The 18957-nt window shown below is 40.1% G+C and overlaps 1 protein-coding gene across 24 annotated transcripts in view; it reads right to left on the bottom strand.

Annotated features, from left to right (window-relative positions):
* Positions 1–522: 522 nt before the first annotated feature.
* Positions 523–18957, bottom strand: part of LOC148032872 (1-phosphatidylinositol-3-phosphate 5-kinase FAB1B-like) — a 29591-nt gene continuing 11156 nt past the window's right edge. Inside the window, exons 5-19 of one of the 24 annotated variants that reach the window (XM_087683557.1) lie at positions 7936–8280; positions 6796–7851; positions 6352–6680; positions 6109–6235; positions 5841–5999; positions 3855–5708; positions 3504–3770; positions 3029–3367; positions 2630–2753; positions 2399–2491; positions 2182–2251; positions 1984–2049; positions 1687–1741; positions 1487–1598; positions 523–1214 (exon numbers count right to left, since the gene is read on the bottom strand). In XM_087683557.1, coding sequence (XP_087539683.1) covers positions 2739–2753; positions 3029–3367; positions 3504–3770; positions 3855–5708; positions 5841–5999; positions 6109–6235; positions 6352–6680; positions 6796–7851; positions 7936–8280 — 4491 coding nt within the window. In that variant the 3' untranslated portion in view covers positions 523–1214; positions 1487–1598; positions 1687–1741; ... (2 more) ...; positions 2399–2491; positions 2630–2738. Of the gene's footprint in view, positions 1215–1486; positions 1599–1686; positions 1742–1983; positions 2050–2181; positions 2754–3028; positions 3368–3503; positions 3771–3854; positions 5709–5840; positions 6000–6108; positions 6236–6351; positions 6681–6795; positions 7852–7935; positions 8281–18957 lie in introns of those variants that run through there. The other 23 variants (XM_087683558.1, XM_087683555.1, XM_087683554.1 and 20 more) reach the window with 23 other exon arrangements.

Genomic DNA, 18957 nt, shown 5'->3' with positions numbered 1-18957 from the left:
TGGAGCTGTTCACACGGCCTCCAACACCACTCTTAGCTCATCTCATTCCCAGTCCTTGTGACATAAACTCTATTCATTGTTGCATCTTCAACCCTATAGAAGCACCTGGTGCACGTAGCATCATTCCCTACATATATGTGTGCTACGATATGCATGGTTCTCTTGATTTTTTTCAAAATAAAAGAGGAAGGCCAAAATAGCAACGTGTGAGTACTTGACCCAGTGAAGGGTTACGACAGTTTAACCGACTGATATAAGCAGCAATTACAACTTGATCACAAGATTAAGAAGTGGACTGTATAAATGCATGTAAATTTCAAGGTGTAAAGAACATCAGACTCTCGGCAAATAAGGGTATCACAAACCTGACAAGCGAAACAAAATGGCACGATCATTCATCATACAACATAATACGGTTAAGAGTGATTAGAACCACAAAAATCTAGGTGCTATGAGACTATGCTGAAAGTGATAACAAATGAAACTAGTAAAACAAAAAATATTGAGAGAAGAAACACCAGATTTATGGTTCCATTCCAAGTGTAGGGATGAAAAAGAATCCACATCTCATTCCATCTTAGTTACACAGGTAACCTAGTAGTTACAGCACTGGACACAGCTGTCACGTTTTTCTTCATCTATAACATAGCTGAGCCAGCTAATACTTTTTTGCTTAGTAAAGGATAGAGAAGTCACGTTTCAGCTGAACTCCACATGTTCTGGTTTATTGGTACAAAAAAAATATTTCAGTGGAAATGCCCTGAATATCACAAACCACCACAGGCAACTGACACTATCTGAAAGTCAAGTTTACAAACGAGCACTGAAAATACAAAATCTGTGGAGCTCAACCATGATAGTACGCCCAGACAGGTAATAAAATACAGAGCTGCATTTCTGGTTACAGTAACACATAAAGAACATTCCATATTAAACACCTCAATCAGTTGGGAATGTTGCCTTCGCAACCCGCATGACATCAAGAAATCAGGGCAGTTACTAACATGGTAGAATATGATAACTAGCATCACATTCTGTCATTTCAATAATGCCCTTGAACCATTGCCACTCCTATCTTCAGTCATTTGACTTCAGAGAGTCCATCTTCTAACCTGGTAATGATCACACTTCAGCTTAAACTCCAACATCATGCAACTTTTGTCAGCTGGCCCTTCATGGACATGGCCATTGAGGCTTCAGGCACAATCTGACATCTGCACAATACTGGTAGAAAGTCAGTAAGAAGGAACTCATTCACCAGACAATATTGCCACAAGCTGAACACCTTGTAAGAGTATTCAGAGAATCTGCATTATACCATTTATCTGTATTTTTCAGTGGTTGAGTAACATGACATAGGGCCGAGGGAGACAAGTCTTTCGTACACAGGTAAAAAAAATTTGTTTGATCTCATGTGCTTAAGCAAAACTTGTGCTTGAAAGGATTTGCGTGTGTGTCACTTTTAGAGACGTTTTTGCAAACCCACCATCAAAGTTCCTGTTAAATTGCAATGTCGAGGCAATTTAAAATTGCATACATGCAAATTGCAGGGTAGTGACTCCAGAAACTAGACAAGCTTCTACACCATGATATCTGTCCTGAGTAAATACCAACCAAAAATGAGAAATGTGGAAAATATAAAAAATTAATTACATCTGTTAGAAATGCCACAATCAGTAAACTAACCTCATTCACAGACATAATAGCGACTTGCTATACACCTCTACTATGGTGCCCATTCCTGCAACAGTAAACAGTAATCTGCATATGCACACAAATGGGAAGGGGATGTGTTCTAAACAGACAGTAGCTTCCACAACAATGAAATTAAAACAATCCACATCCGTTTGAGTAGGACCTAGAATCGCTCCTATAGATCAAAAATTAGATTTTTAAATGCTAATCCTCATGTTCACACCGTGAACTACCAAGAAGTAACAACATATGAAGGAGAGCTAACAAATTATCAAGTAAAACCCATACTGTTGCATATCAAATGTGCCCCCTTTTCAGCCACATCTTCAAGGTGTATGGCAAGGTCAGACTGGCCTACAAAGCAACATCAGTGTTTTAGACTGGACACTTGTGGTTCATGAAATGCACAAATTTATGAAACGTAAAAGTAACAGGAAAGTTTTGTCAAGGTGATCAGGATTTTCAACAACTGGCTGTGGTACTAACCAGCAAAGTCAAAACTCTTCTGCCCACAACCAGATAATAACTTGCCTCCGTACAAATCATACACCTCCATCTGCTGCAACAATAAACTTATTTGTACCAAATACTTTAAGTTGTTTTTAAAAGCAAGTTTTAACCCCAGTGTGCCATGATTCTCTTTACAGAATGGCAAATCGAAAGAACCACAGAAGAATAAGCATTTCAAACTTTATAAGATTACCTGCAAAAGTGGAGGCATAAATTGCACAGGCACAAAGTTAACCACAAACCTGTGTTTTCATCTGTTTAAGTCGCACCATCAACTGTCAAAGCACTGTTTCATTCAGGGCTCAATTCGATACAGATTACACAGATGCATCATGAAGCACTATAAAGGAACTAGGAAGTGAAACAAACAGGAATTTTATGAATTTGTTGATGGAACAAACCAGGCACACTTTGTAGAACCTACCATTTCCAGCAATACTTCTATGCCATCAAGCAGCTTGCAAACAGAGGTTTGAGTGGACCTGTCTCCGTCACCAGTATAGGAACTTTAAACATTGTTGCTGTAAATCATGTCAACATGTGCCATTCTAAGACAAAACATAGAAGAGTCAGAAATCATTAGAATGAATGTTTGACAACCTGAGTAACATGATATTAGGTCCCATAGAATGTACGATGAAAAGTAGCATTGTTCTTAAAACCATCTAGCTTAGAAGAGTTGTAATGACAAAATATCAAAATGGGAGATAAGCTCTTCTCATAGAATTCATTTGTACAATTACGCTAGGTCATTTACTGGCCTTACAAATAACCCATCAATGTAGTGGGTTGAACACAAAAAATGATACACAATTTACATTACTTTTTCGTCTGAAACTTGTTCTTTAACAGCTGTTGCACTCTCATTACTGGTCGAGTCGACTCGAGATGATCCAAAAATTTCAGTTGGGGGTGACCATTGATCAGGCACCATCAAAAAATAATTCTTCATGGCTTTGCGAAAGCGCTTTTTGTATTGTTTAGGGGAAATAACAGTTGGAGGTGCATTCTTCGGACCACCCAATATACCAGAAGCCTTTACCCAAGTCTCCAGATGTTTATCCCATGTGTATTGTCGCATGAAATCAATGATACCCAGTACCAACTCACGACGCTCCTCATCCACTCCTACAAGTAGAGAGTAGTCCATTACATCCACAGACTGTAGTCACCACCAAATAGAAATATCAGAAATAAGAGCAATGTTTCAAAACAACTGAAGTTACTGTAACTAAGTGATTTAGCATGAATATCTAATGGCAACATAAAGTCAGACTGATTAACACAAGTACACTGACCGCTAGAAAAGAAGTGTCATTCCACACTGCACGCTCTAGTATACGCTTAGCTTTATTGCCAATAAAAATAGGATTAGTCAGCATGGACTCCAGAAGATTTTGATCTAGCAGAACTTTGTTTGTCCCTGTTACATCTGCATTGTACCTAGACCTCAGGGAACCCTTCAGATCATAAAGCCGGGTTACATGCCGCCCATACAAAAGATTTTCCATTGCCATCAAGTCCATCCGCACCTCTCTACCATTTTTTCCATGCTTTATTGTCACCTGTAAAATATAGATTTTATGGTGTTTCTGTTTATTAGTTTTAAACAAACATTCAAGAAAACAAGGGTAGAAAGTTATGCCCACCTGAAAGATGCCTAAAATTTTTGCAAGACAAGTGGGGCTTCCAGATGTCAAGGCATCTGACAAATATTTGAAATATTGTGGAGCAAATTTGATAAAAGATTCCAACTCTGTCTTAGTAACCTGTTTGATTACAAATCTATCATCTCCAGTCTTGGCAAAAAAGACATTGCTCTTGCCTCCTTGGGCACCCCATTTCTTACAACGGCACAAGGAACGGATGAATTCCATTTGATTAGGACAACACTTTTTCCTCAAAGCATCAAACTGTTTTGCATAGTAACAGGTCACTGTGTATTTCACTTTTCCTGGAGCTCCATCATCCGAAAATGAAACTTTCACATGGGTAGCCTTGAAATACTGTGAATGTCCACTCTCTTTGATCCTTGCTTGAGGATTTTCATCAATGTGAGCACTTCTGTTCTTGGTAGTGGCATCACCATGTTCAAAAGAACCTTCCACAAACTGAAGTGGATGTGATACAACATCCTCTGTAGTTGTGACATCAGTATCTTTACCTTTAGCAGCTTCCCTTTTCGTTTCAACTTCTTCTTTTTCTTTTGGTTTCTCTTTCTCCGGAGATCTATCCAGCAAATGATCCTGATATTGATGTGATGTAATGGCATATGCTATTACGCTGGTAGGCTCATCATCATAAACCGGGATTACAGTGTCACCTATTCCAATGGGCAAGAGAACCCTTGCCTCTCTTCCTGGGAGAAGCATTGTGGATGAATTGTATAGCAAAGGCGAACCCATAGTTGGAGGTGAGCCTGCTGAACCATTTTGAGAGCCTTTGCTATAAGACCTGTACAAAGTTGAAAAAGGGGTTCCAGACCAGCTTCCAAAACCCTCCAGCATTTCACCAGTTTTAGCAGGTATAGTGACAGAACTTGACACCATAGGATCACAATCTGAACCACTCATTTCTTGGAAAGAGTTTAAGCTACGCAACCCAGGTTTTTGCTCAGTCGTCTCACTGATGGCTTCCACACTTCTTACATTGCTTAGCTTACTAGGATCTTCACTAGCGCCACCTAAATCTGAGGCAGAACCATGTGAAACAATTTCTTGCCCACTTGATGTTATATTCACTGTGTGCGCTTCTACGCTATGTCCTTTTCCTGTCCATACAGTTTCATAAGTATCAGGAAGGTCAGGGGGTAAAATAGGAAACTGACCCTCAGACAAAGTCCTCCGAACAAGAAGGTCATCATCAGGTACATGGAACTGGAAGCTGTCTTTTTCTTCGACTAATTTGTTTGTGCTATCTATCTGTTTTGTCAAGGACAAGTTTGAACTTGAAGGCAACAATGTAGTTGCAGTGGCATCTCCAACTGACATCTTTGGTGCAACAGGTATGCCATTGCCCAGAGACTGATCAACAGCAGAGCTAATATTTACAGCATAATGACTGCCAGAATCAGAGGGTCCCAACTTGTTACCATCATCAGGCCTAAAATCATTTGGAGTGTGGATACTGACTTGGTCACTTTGAGGCATTATTCCATTATGTGATTCGTTAGAAATCTCACCACCCTCCACTTGTACCATGTTGATCCGGTCAGAAGCATCTTGAGCTGAACCATTGCAGAGCTCCTTTGCATTATCATCAGTTCTACCAAGTTCAGTTACAATGTCTGTCTTGCTAAACAATGTAGATGGATCATCTAAATTTGCAGATCTAGAAATAGGAGTTGACTTTTGTAATCTGAGAAAAGCTAGTAAATGAAGGAATCTTTTGTGCCATATGGTAGACAAGACGGCTAGACTCCTCCTTGTAGAATTTAGTTCGAGGATGTCGGCATACAAAGAGCCTGGCTCTCGTTTTGAAGGTGCCACCATCTGTAAAGCCTCCTGAAAGCATGCAGAGGTGAACATGTGTTAGGTCTTCTGCAAAACATTGCTGATCATTACGAGTTACAAATTCACCCTTTCAAAACCATATGTTGTCTCACAGAGCCCCATTATGAATTTTATTCAACTTACCACAAAAGACTTCTGATCATTAATTAATAAACTTTCAAACTCTGCTATGCGCCTTCTAGCTTCTGGAGCTTTTGCACTTCCATAACTTGAGACCTTTTCTTCTATCTGGCGAAGTGTGTTAAAGGCCTCTGCAAACATCAGTTTCCCTCTATCTGTGACCTGAACATTAAAATAGGCTCAATCTCAGAATATCAACAACGCCCAGAAAGAGGAAAAGCTATGACCACAGTCAATCAACAAAACTGTCAAATTAACATTCCATGGATACCTCGCGGACTTCATTCCGCAACCATTCATTTAGGTCAGGGTTATTGAACTCCAGCATGGATGGGGGTAAAAAGACCGAGTGAACATTTATGGGAGCATACCGAAAACATGCTACCATACTGCCAAATCTGTTTCAAAACATAATGTTACATCCGCTCAGAAATACCACTGTTGCTCCAGCTGGTTAGTAACACACTGCTATCACAGTGCTAAGCCTTAGACAAATAGTTTGAGAGAGACATACCCATAAAATCTAAGACAGTCCCTGTGTAAAGAGTGGCCACATGCAGCCAACCTGCTTGCAGCAGCATGATTCGAGAAGCTAAGCTCCAAAAACTTGCCAAATGAAAGACCCCAAGCTGCATCTGACATCAAAACTCGATGAGTGGAAGGGGGAACCCCATTCAAACGAGGGCATTTGAGACATCGATGCCACATCCATATCTTTCCATCTCTCTCTCCTGGCAGGACTTGCTTCTGACGGTGTACAGATATAGTCAAACTGCCTTGCCGATGCATATAACAATGGAGATGAGCATCTCTGGTTTCTTCACAAAAGCCACACACATTGCTCTGCAATGAAGAAATCAAAGTCATAAACTTCAAAGTTCATAAATCGGTTACATTTTCAATATATCCTGTATTACTGAGGCTAGTATTTTGTTTTAGCAGCATTGCAAAGATTTACCAGATCAAAAACATTGTCTCTCAAAAACTTCCCAAGGGGTTTGTCAAAGCTCCCGTAATACTTTATTCTGAAGAGAAGACCTCTTTCGCAAACCATTCCTTTCCGCAGACAGCTGCTTGAGAATGAAACTAAGATACTCTGATGATCAGATGGTGATGGAGGAAATTCTTCATGATTAGCATCATTATCCTCCCACGTTATATTATTTTCAGCCTCACCAGATGCTGCAAACTGTGAACCCTGAACAATGCTCACATCTGACTCCACCTTATGGAGCCCCACCATGCCTGTTCCGTCAACTTCTTCAAGTAGAGGGGTGCTTGATCTTGAAAAAACTCCAGACTGTGTTGTCTCAGACAAGTTCCCATCCATGTATTGTAATGATCTCTGCACATTTGAATATTCACCACGAGCAGGATGCATGGAGTTTTCTCCAGGTACAAAAAAAACTGAATTCGGCTGCATGAACACCTTGCTAGGGGAGAGAGATGGATCAGAGATATTTGAATGAGGAGGACCAAACACCTTGGGTTGTGTAGGAGTGGGAAAATTTGTAATTGGTCTTCCTGGCACATTCAATGCCAAATTGTTGGCACTAAAGTGCTTTCTGCCAAACCCACTGTCATGATAATCCCCAGCTCGAGGACTTGTATTGGGAGAATTTGTCCTGGATGAGACACATGAAGACGTCACTGACCATATAGAAGAGCTTGACATTTTCAAACTAGCATCTGTCCATCTTCGAATATTGATTGCTGAAACTGGTAAAGTAGAATGTGTATCTACAATCTGATTCTGCTGTACTTGGCTCTCTCTGATTGGTGTCTGTCCTGACAGAAGGAAACCAGGTACGGTTGTTATAGATTTGTCAAATTTTGATTGCTTGTCAGGCAAGGCCACACTGATTGGTGACTTGAATGGAAGCTCTGGTAATGTGGCACCCTCATCAACCAGGAAAGAAGTTTCTAAAGCTAATTGGTATGCTGCAAAGACCGCATATTGAACAACACGTTTCACCTTTTTCAATTCATCTTCGCTTGCACCTTTCAGTAAAACCTAGCACAGAATCCACCACATCAAAGTGAGCCTCACAAAAATCTTCCCTTTAAAAGACAACATTAGTTTTTAATGAAATTTTACCGTGCAACCTAATGGCCTGGGGCAGCCCTCATAAAACATAAGCGTCTTTGGTGACTTCTTTCCACCTTGGCCACTAGTTCCAAGATCCTCCACAAACTTCTCCACAAAAAATAACTCACAGTGTCCGCATATTGACTTTAGTAGGTGATCAGAAGAAGGTACTATCTCTGCACCCGTACACCGTGCAATGCGCTCTAGAAGTGGCCTGCATACATTCTGTACCAGTGAGATTCCTTTGGCCAAGAGCCACTCCTGTGCTTGTCCAGAGACATTCTTTTCCACAAGCACAACATTGGGATGATGAGCTTCAATCCTTGCAACAATCATGCTTATGTGATCTTTCTCCTGAAAAAGAGCACTATAAAAGAATTATACAATGTCATCAAAAAACAAACACAGAAACAAAGGTTTGCAATATCCTCAATCAGAAGGTAGAAGTCAAAAGCCAGCATTTTTGACACACAAATTAGTATTGAGTTTAAAGTGGTTTTCAAAGTACAGGGAAAAAGGAAGCTATGAAATTCACTACCTTCCTCATTTGCTATCATGAAGTTCATTTGATGCAAGAGTGCAGCATTTCAGAAGCAGATGCATGGGCTAAACATGAAAACTAATGCATAGAGAAAGAGACAAAGAGAACTCAAAGATGAAGAATGTGGAATGCTAAATAGATCAGGCAGAAAAGATAAAAGGGGCTGCTGTGAATGTATGCACTCAGCCAGCAGACCTCACATCTCAAGTACAAGATAATAGTTACCACGGCTGGGGCGCACCTATAAATAGGCTGAAAGGAGGGGAGAGAGAAATCCGATCAGCCAGTCAAAACTGGCCAAATTTGGCAGTTCCATTGGGCTTGTCCAACTGTCCAGACCTGCCCGCACCTTGCCAGTACTACATGTGCCTGCCTGCCCAACTGTGGTTGTCTGTCCACCTGCCTGCCCAACCTGCCCACCCGTCCAAGAGGTGACCTCTAGCACCCCCTCTCAGATCTTGGACACAGCATGAGGCTCAAGGATCTAGAGTCCTAGCATAGAATGACCTGAGGAAATCAGGTCGGCTGAAACCAGCCTTCCTTCTTGGCAAAGGTGGTGATAACCTGATTTAACTCAAATTACAACAAGCATTAATCTGGAAACACACACTTTACCACTTAATCTTGGACAGCCGACACCTAATTGACCCCCGACAACTCGCGGCCTTGCAGTATTTCTTTATCTGATATTGCTACAAGGTTGAAGTACATGGAGATATAGGCTGATCTCCTTCAATCTTCAATACAAATGGCTGTCATAATTGGCCAGCACTTCTTGGGCACAATTCTCCTCTTGATTGTACAGCAATCCAGCCTCAGTTTGGGCCCGTCGGATCAGCTGCAAAATAATACCTTCAACTGCTACATCGAGTACCTAGGTCTTCAGTAATTGAGCAAGGATCCGAAAGTGGCTGTGGAAACCCTATGGCTGCTGCAAATCAGGGTTTCAACAGCAATTTATTCAATTGCTCTTCACCAATGGCTGGAATATGCTAAGAATTGCTAAGGCAATGTCGAAGGATGAGAGAGGAAAATCAACTGAAATGAGTATCATTTAAATGGTGGCTCACAAAGCTAAGAAGTTTGAAGGACTTAATAGAAAGATAGCAATTCAACATCAGCTACTCAATGAAGGTATATATGGTTCTTTCTCTTTAGATATTGCACATAAATTTAAAGATGTTGCAAGGCCATCAAGACCTCCATTAGGGGTGGGCTCTCCTCTTGGAAAAAGAGATCCGGAGTATGTCCATTGCTTTCCACCTCTTCCAGCTACTCCGGTGCAAGATACACAAGTTTCCACTTTTGTCCCTTCTTTTTTTTACATCTACTCCCTTGTGGCATTTTGGTAAAGATCGTGTTGAAGCTAGAGTGCCATATGTTAATCAAGGTAAAAGACCTCTTGAAGATCCATTTTTGTACACTAATACTCATAGAGGTCACTATAAGAAAAACATTAGTAACTTTTCTTCTACTTTCCCTTCTTTGAATTTTGTTTCTCAAAGTCAAAATCGGTATGATCTTTCATCTTCTATGCATTCCGCATCTTCATCATCATTTCAATTTCCATCAAAATTAATTTCATTCATCTGTATCCACATCATTTACACCACTATTTCAAAACCACCCACTTATTCCACCACATCACGATTACCATCTACACCATTTACCTTAGTTTTCCATTTTAGACACCACATGTTCCTTCACACACCACAATCAGGGGTTCTTCAAATATAGGCACTACCTTTAGAACCTCTACACCTATTCTAGGTGGTGCTCATACATCTTTGGAGAAGGCTCAACCTCCATCTTACACACCTTTGGGATTGTTAAAATGGAGAGAGAGAGAGAGAGCGAGAGAGAATGCAAGATAGTGAGCTAGAGTGGACAGCAGTCCCACACTCAAAAGAAGCAAGTACTACAATGATAGAATAAAAGTACAATAGGCCTAAAGTAAGTAAGACCTATCCCTAACTCAACTTGAGTTAAACTAACTCTAGAAGTAGTGACATAAGTTATTAACTTAAATATGTCCACACCGCACACTAAAACATTGGCACTGCCCATAATTCACCAATTCTAACACCCCCTTATAGTGCCAATGTGATGATGTACGAGTAAGTGAATCATCAAAATGTCAAAATTCCTCGAACTTTTCGCGTGATAGTGCTTTAGGGAAAATATTTACAACATTCTCATGTGTGGGAATGTAGATCATGCTAATCTCCCTTACATGTGATCTCTCTTTGAGATAGTGAAATATATCTAAATGTGTTTCATACGAGTATGAAACAATAGATTCTATGCTATTATAATAGCACTCTAACCGTTAGAAAGAATAGAAGTCGATCCCTCCAAATGAATATGAAGATTAGTCAATACACGGCATAACCAAACACATTGGACTATCACTCTGAAAACTACCTTGTACTCAACTTCACATGATCAAGTAGCCATAGTAGGCTACTTGTTGCTTAGCCAAGAAATGCATCACTAGCTTAGAAAGAAACAATGTCCACTGGTAGACTGCCTTGTGTTGTAATCACTGACCCAATCTGAATCACTATTTAAGAGTTTCATCAGGAGAAACCTTGAAAAGCTACTGTTGTCTTACTCAAACAGCCATAGAAGCAATCACCTACAACTTAGGACCACCAAAAAGACTCCTGCCCCCTCTTGTATACTGTCATCTACACCAGAAGGACCTTGGGCTACTATCACCTGCTCCTAGAGGGCTCCAAACTACTGTCACATGTTGTAAGACTAATCCTTAGTGGCTGCAAATCACATCAAAGCCTCTCCTTGCTCTCTAACAACCTTCATGTCTCTCACAATGGTTGGAATAAACTTCCACTAGCCTCTCCACCTTGGAGCACCAAACACATATAGCCTGTTTTAAGCCACACAAGGCCTTATTCAACTTGCAAACCTTGTGCTCTTGGCCTTCACAACAAAGCCTAGATGTTGTGTAACATATACATCCTCTTCAATGTGCAACCATAGCAAATCACGCATCTCATTGTGGTCATCCTAGATGCGGAAGCAAATGTCTCCTAATGCTTTTTTTTTTAAGAATATCCCTTCACAAGCACCCTTGCCTTGTATCTATAAATAGACCCATCAGATTTCCTTTTCAACTTGTAAACCCCCAACCTATGCCAATGGCTATTTTGCCAAAAGGCAAGTCAACAAAACTCCAAGTGCTATTCTACTCAATAAAGCACATCTCATCGCTCATGGCTTGCACCCAATGCACATCCTGTTGTGTATCCTCAAAACATGCAGACTCACCCTCATCCAAAAGAGTACTAGCAAAAGCATATGCTTCCTCATCATCAATAAGAAGGCCTATATCAACAAAGTGTGCCTCCCCTACAATTCTAGCACTTGACCGTGTACATTGAGGCAAGGGATCATCCATACAACTCTCTTTAAGAGTCTCTAACAGCCATCTAGGGATTATTTTGACTATACATATAGCAGTCCTTTCTTGCACAACTGCGTCATCCACTACCCTCGGAGAGACTGGATTAGCTGGAGACAGATTTTGGGCAAGTGGGGCAGGTTCAGCATATTGTAATGGCTGATCTTTTGCACCAAAATCAGTCCCTTGAACCAAGGGCATAGTGAAGAAGACACTCAAATATATCCAAAGAGTCTAATGTAGCTGGCATTTCAAATCCAACATACATATGTGCTGAATTTTCAAAGAGTATGGCATCTCTACTCACAAAAACCTTGCATGAGGAACGCTTAAACAACCTATATCCTTTGCTTTCCATTGTATACCCAACAAAAGTTCATTTTACTACCTTGTCATCTACCTTTCCACGAAGCTCTTTAGATACATGTGCATACGCAACACAACCAAAAAACACAAAAAGCAATTCACACTAGGCTTCTTCCCATACCGTGCCTCATATGGTATAATGGTCTTCAAGGCTTTTGTAGAAGCATGATTATTCAAAACATGATTTGCACACATAAGGCCTTCAAGCCAAAATCTATGAGGCAGCCCTTTACTCTTCAACATGCATCTAGTCATTTCCATAATAGTACAGTTCTTGCATTCCACCACTCCATTCTATGGAGGAGTCATCCTCACTATCAACTATCTTAAGTCTAGTGTCCCTAGGGTCCTAGAGCACTAGGGATTGTAGTATGGAGAGTGCCCAATAGAAGTGCAGGTCAAAAGTACGAGCAGCAATGTTGAGTGTGGAAGAGAGTGAACACAGAGATAGGTGTACCAGATTGTGATGGTACACAAAGAATAAAGAATGTATTTATATATGTTACTCTTGATTTCAAGGAGGGATTTAGCGTCATTGCTGCTAGAAGCATTAGTGGCCATTTTTCAGCAAAGTGCCAAGTACCAATGCTGTATTTTATGACAGTAAATAACACGCTGAATATTCAGCTAATTTCAGCCCAAAATTTCAAGAAATAAGGACAAGATTTGGTCCAAATACATGTACAGCAGTAGAAAGGATGACTTTCATCAATATAACTGAAATTTCAGCATACATTCAATGCATACATCACTGCAAGGTGACTCCCACTTCAACAATATCACCAATAATACATCTGCAACATCCCGGATCTGCAAATGATCACTCACGCTCCTGCACCATGAATATTCAGCAATACCTGAACTCAACAGGAGCTGCCTATATGTGTACTGCATACATATGTGCCCCAAAGCACTTCTGATATACAAAAAAACACCAAAATTCTCTGCAATTTCTCCAAAATTCACAACTGGGAGATAATAAACTCGAATCATACTGCTTTCAGCCCCAAGATTGCTTCAGCAATGTCCCCAAAATGCATTTCACACATCACTTTTGCAAAAATTCACAAATTTCAGCAAAAGCCCCAAAATTTCGTTGACCAATCTGCCCCGATTGCATTAATACATGTTCCCGAGATTATAGAACACGCAAATTTAGCAAAATTTAACAAAATTTAGCAAAAGTCCCAAATTTCTTAGGTCCAAATGTGCACCAATGTCAGTAAATTCGGCTCAGCTGAGCAAAATTTCACTAATACATGAAAGCCCCAAAAATTTCAAAGCCAATGTGCACAATTTTTGTAATTTCCACGTCAAATGTCACTGTTATGCATGAACAGCACCAAATCTCGAAAAAGCCCAAATTTTTCAGGCACAAATGTGTGAACTGTGCTTACACGTGCAAACCCCGTTAGTGAGTAGGCAGCTTGCTTGCTAAATTTTTCTTTTCAAATGACGAATCTCGCATGTGCTACCTGTGACTCGCCAACGTGACCTGCAGCGACCAGCATGACCTGTCGTGAGTTGTAAACCGACTGCCATTAGCTGTCGTGAGGCATCGCCTGGACCACACTGACCTGAAACTCTCACTTGTGACCTATCGCCTGCTGCCGCTTGTTGTCACCTGCCAGCAAAAGTGACGACCTATTCTCTTCTTGCCACGTTGTCGTCTGCCTACAAAAGTGACGACCTATTGTTCTCTTCGCACGCATGAGCTGAAGCTGACCCGCACGGACCTCGAGAAGCATGCACACCTTAGCTGCAACTCTAATACCAATTTGTAGTGGAGAGTGCGCAATAGCGGGCAACAATGTTGAGTGTGGAAGAGAGTGAACGTAGAGATAGGTGTACTAGATTGTGATAGTACACAAGGAATAAAGAATGTATTTATGTGTTAGGGTACAATAAGGGTGTGTTCACACCCGTATAACTTTATACACGGAGACGAAGGGACTTTACACCCAATAGGGATAATAACTATTTTTAATAGCAATTTAAATATCTAGGAGGCCCAAAACATGGATCAAAGGGCATCAATGCAAACCTCATGAGATGGTCTATAAATTTCTCTTTGCAAAAAGTGTGAACTAATCTAGAGGCATCAACAAAATCCTACAAAATGTAATATATGTGGTCATGGTTGCACATATATAGCAAGGCTACACCAATATAACGAATGGCACATGTAATATAATATCTGCCATTCATCTTGATGGATATAGCAACCTATGAGAATAACAAAATCCCAAAAAATATAATATATGTGGTCATGCTTGCGCATGTTCAAGCTAATGGATATAGCATGTTTTAAATGTTAGCAGATATGTCAGCTCATGTGTGTGAGTCTCAGTTGTAGAGGCTTGGGCACATTATTTAGGTTATTTAGGCATTTTTTATTGTATCATTTTATGGTCATATTGGGGATTTATTACTAGCTGACCTGACATATTTTATGGCATTATTTGTGCCTATTTATTATGGGCTCCTCCTCCTCAGTTGGTTAGTTCACCACATGGAGTTCCCATGGAGAGAGGAGCCAGTGCCAATGCCCATGTAGTCAGTGTCTCACTATTGTATGCGACAGTCTCATGTCTGATATATGGATTCCATTTCCTGAGCATACATCTGAGTTCTCATCTGTATTGTGTTCTTTCTTTCCCTTTCTCTTTTGTCTTGTGTTTCAGCAATTTATTACAGCTTATGTTTACGCTTCCATTGCTGCACCACTTCTAACATGGTATCAGATTTCAAGATTTGTGCTCCTACTGTGTTTTCTTCCTGATTTCAGGACTGTTTACACCCTTGCTGATTAGGTGACTGCTACTCCATATAGGTGACCTGTTTTACTTGCATTTTCTGCAAATTTGTCATCGCCTGCTGTCTACAGCACCTCTGCTGCCTGCGTTTTCAGTTTTCAGGCTGCTGCGATAGTTTTTCAACCTATTTGTGGCATTACTCAGCTTGCATTTTGGTGTTCCTGCCTCCTTCTTGGCTGGGTGACTGTACCTTCAGACTATTTTTGCTGTTTTTGGCAGTTTTTGACTGATTTTTTGACTTTTTGCAGCAACTTTTGTCTTCTTTTGGTCAGATTTTGGGTTATATTGAATGTGAACTCTTGTTTTTGCAGTCTGTGCTCATGTTTTGGCTCTGTTCCCTCTCCAAATACCTTCTCTTCTCTACTTCTCTTCTAAATCCTCTACAGATGGGTCCTCCATGCACATCTACTGATGACGAGCTCCATGGAGGTTCAGGTGAGGCTCTTACAGCTTCAGAGAGGGGTTTGAAGACGAAGAAGTCAAAGACCCAATGTTACCACTATGGCAAGAAGTCAAACGTATGTTCCAAAGGTATTTTTGACAGGATGTCCCAAGCATACATCTGAGTTCTCATATGTATTGTGTTCTTTCTTTTTCTTTCTCTTTTGTCTTGTGTTTCAGTACTTTATTTTATAACTTATGTTTATGCTTCCATTGCTGCACCACTTCTGACATCAAAAGGTATCATATGTAGAGACAGCTGAATCTCTAATGGAGGAATAGCCTTTACTAAAAAAAATCTATCAAAATGTCTTCTAAGTAACAACCCAATCATGATCCATGAATCAATGCATAATAAGTGAAGGAAAAGCCTAGAAGAAAAGGCTTAAATCCTTGATGTCTTTGAAATGTATGAAGTCTATCACTTCACTACTTGCCAGTGATTCACAAAAGGGCTGTAAATGATCTTCCTCGAGTGAGAAATGACTGTTGTGTCGTTGACGTATGGATGCCCCCTTGAATGGTGACAAATTGGAGAGCCAAAGAAGAATGAAATACATCAAGAGCAATGACGGCAAGTGGCTGCTGTAAAAACATGCTGATCATAAGAATCAAGACAATGAAGTCTTAATGTAAGAGTGCATGTCTATACAATGAAAGAAGATACCGCCCATCAAAGACCAACTCAATAGCCACAAGTGGCAATGGCTGAGATAGATAGTAGATTCTGTCAAAAGTGAGTGCAACGATGAAATCATAGAAGACTGGTGTAATAGACTACACAACACGATAAAAGAAAGAGAATGTGCGAAAAGAGAAACGAAAGAACGCTACAAAGAGAATCCTCAAAAAACACGTGCAATAAAAATGCACAAAATAAACTCCTATGGCCAGTCCACTAAACCACACACACTCACTCATGAGCTAACTATTCTACTAATAGATTCTTCTTAATGCTTGGCTCACAGAGAACATTGCAAAATGTCATGGAAGTGTTAGAAACAATAGTAACGTATACATTACCAATGCCTTCAACTTCATAAGAGGCATTGTTTGCACACATAACTATGCCTTCCCTTAGCTATATAAGAAATAGATCAGAACTCTTGACAAGAAGTGATGTGATTAGAAGTATCACTACCAAAATATTAGTAGAAGCCGTATCAATTATAGATAAAGATGGGTCATGTATATAAGGATTATACTAACACAAAATGAAGAAAGTATATTCCTTATGCTTGACAAGGTTGATTGTCTCATTGGTGGCAACAAGACTAGACTCCTTCTTCTTCTTCTCTGATGCAATATACTTACGACATTTTATGATGTCGTGCCCTGGCTTTTAGCAATTGCACCTCTTTGGGTTTGGAAGTAGTACATTTTGGAGGGTCAAAGACAATGGACCAGCATGGGAGGAGGTCTTTGAGGCAGAACATGTGAAAGAAGCAATGTGACCAACATGAGCGTTTGCTAGTTTTGGATGAGCATGCTTGTTTCTTGCTTGAGGCTTGCACTTCCCACGATGGTGGGTGGAAAAGCCTTGTTATATCATTAAAGTAGCATTGCAATTGAGATTGCTTTGCTCTTCCTACAGCAAAAGAGACACAAGTTGAGATTAAAAATGCAAGTAACTTGGCTTCCCATAGTTACTAGCCACAAAGTAGTTACAAAGCCTTGATAAGATTTGGGTAGACCATTAAGTAATAAAAACAAGCTGATTATCTCGAACCAATTCATTAATACTTAACAGTTGCCCTCAAAGATCTTTCATGCCAGTGAGATAAGCATCCATATTACCTTCTTCATCCATGTGAGCATCTCCCAATTGCTTACGTAAGTAAGCGAACAACTCACACTTCATTGTGCACTTGGTACAAGGAAGCAAGCTATTTCCATGCATCCTTGCCTATCTTACATGATTGGATGTGGGGAATGATGCCTCTCTTCATTGATAAGTCAATTAAGGCATACACTTGGGTATCACAACCATCTCATCAAATTTGCTCTTGAGTGGAAACGAGTGTAGTCTGTAGAAGATAAGATGACTCAACATCATGAGAGCCACCTCTTGAAGTGGAGACAGGAGGTAGCTGCTAGTGTTTGATAAGCCAACCTTCGCTCAATGCTAATTACAGCATTCCATAGATGCTTTGTGACAAGAACATATCGCATCATGTAATCCCACATAGGATGAATGGTGTCATGGAGCTTGTCATTGACACCAAGCATGCCCAATAAATCATTGTTATTATTGGCCATTTTTTATGATTAACAATATATAATTATGCCGAAACAAAGAGAGAGACAATAAATCCCAAAATAAAGAATTGTCGAACCACTAATAGAAAGAGTGTCTTCAACACATAAAAACCACAAAAGAAGATTTGAGGCAAAAGCCTTAAATTTTGGCAACTTGAAAGTGAAGAAGCATAAAGAAAATGTTGGGAGGGGTGGTTTGGATGCTTAGGAAGTGACATTGAGCAAAAGCCCTTTTTTTTTAACAATTTGAAGATGAAATTGCAAAAATTATAAAGAATTGTAATCCAGATGTGTCACTCGATGAATGTGATATGCCACGCTTAAGGGTTGGTTCACACAATGCAAATGGATGTCTAAATTGAGAGAGGTTCACATTAACTAATGTGAATACTTACATGAATAGCCATGTCCTTCATCAAGTTCATTGTGGGTAGTTCATCTATGTTGAGTGTTTGGACTTTTCGACAATCATTGCAAGTTCAAAACCAGCCATTAATCTTTTGACGGGAAGTGTTGTCATCCCTTGTCTACCACCTTGTGGCTAGATACAGAAAGCCAATGGTGGATGCCCTCATACTCAATCTACTCTCAACACATCAACCAAGTGCCCTTGTATCAATTGGCTTTTTCCATGGCTTCTGCCATAGCGTGAACCGGAATAAGCCCATATTTTGATGAAATTTAATCTCAAAAAAGCCTCAAATTTGTCAATGGACATTGGGCAAAATTGAGCTCCAAAAGCTAAAAGCCCCAAATTTATTGAGAAATTGAAAAGCAATTAAAGAGCTTTTGTGAAATTTTTACCCAAGTAGGCCTCAATGTCGCATCAAACATTGAATTAGGCCTTGAATTAGATGATTCGGCCAAATTTGATAAAAGCCCCAAAATTGTTGATGACCGATGTCAAATTTTTGCAGCTCAATGACAAATTTCTAGAAATTGATGAAAAGATTTAAATTTTTTTCCAAATTGGGGCTGAATTGGAAGATTTTGATGAAAACCCCTAATTTTTGTAAAAATTTGTGCTTGGGTGGGGCAAGCATGGGAATAGCTGCTAGCGGCTTGGAGAGGTCAGCATTGGTTTTGGTGTCAAGTCTATTTGGTACGCAAGGGACAAGGTTGACAAGCCAGCAGTGAGGGATTGCAATTGATGTGACAATAATCAATGGCATGGCAATTGGAAT

Source organism: Lygodium microphyllum, chromosome 8 (genome assembly GCF_053477565.2).
Source record: "Lygodium microphyllum isolate KBCC chromosome 8, Lygodium_microphyllum_v1.1.10, whole genome shotgun sequence".
Classification (NCBI taxonomy): Eukaryota; Viridiplantae; Streptophyta; class Polypodiopsida; order Schizaeales; family Lygodiaceae; genus Lygodium; species Lygodium microphyllum.
Note: the sequence above shows the minus strand (reverse complement) of the source record. Positions and strands in the feature narration are given on the sequence as shown.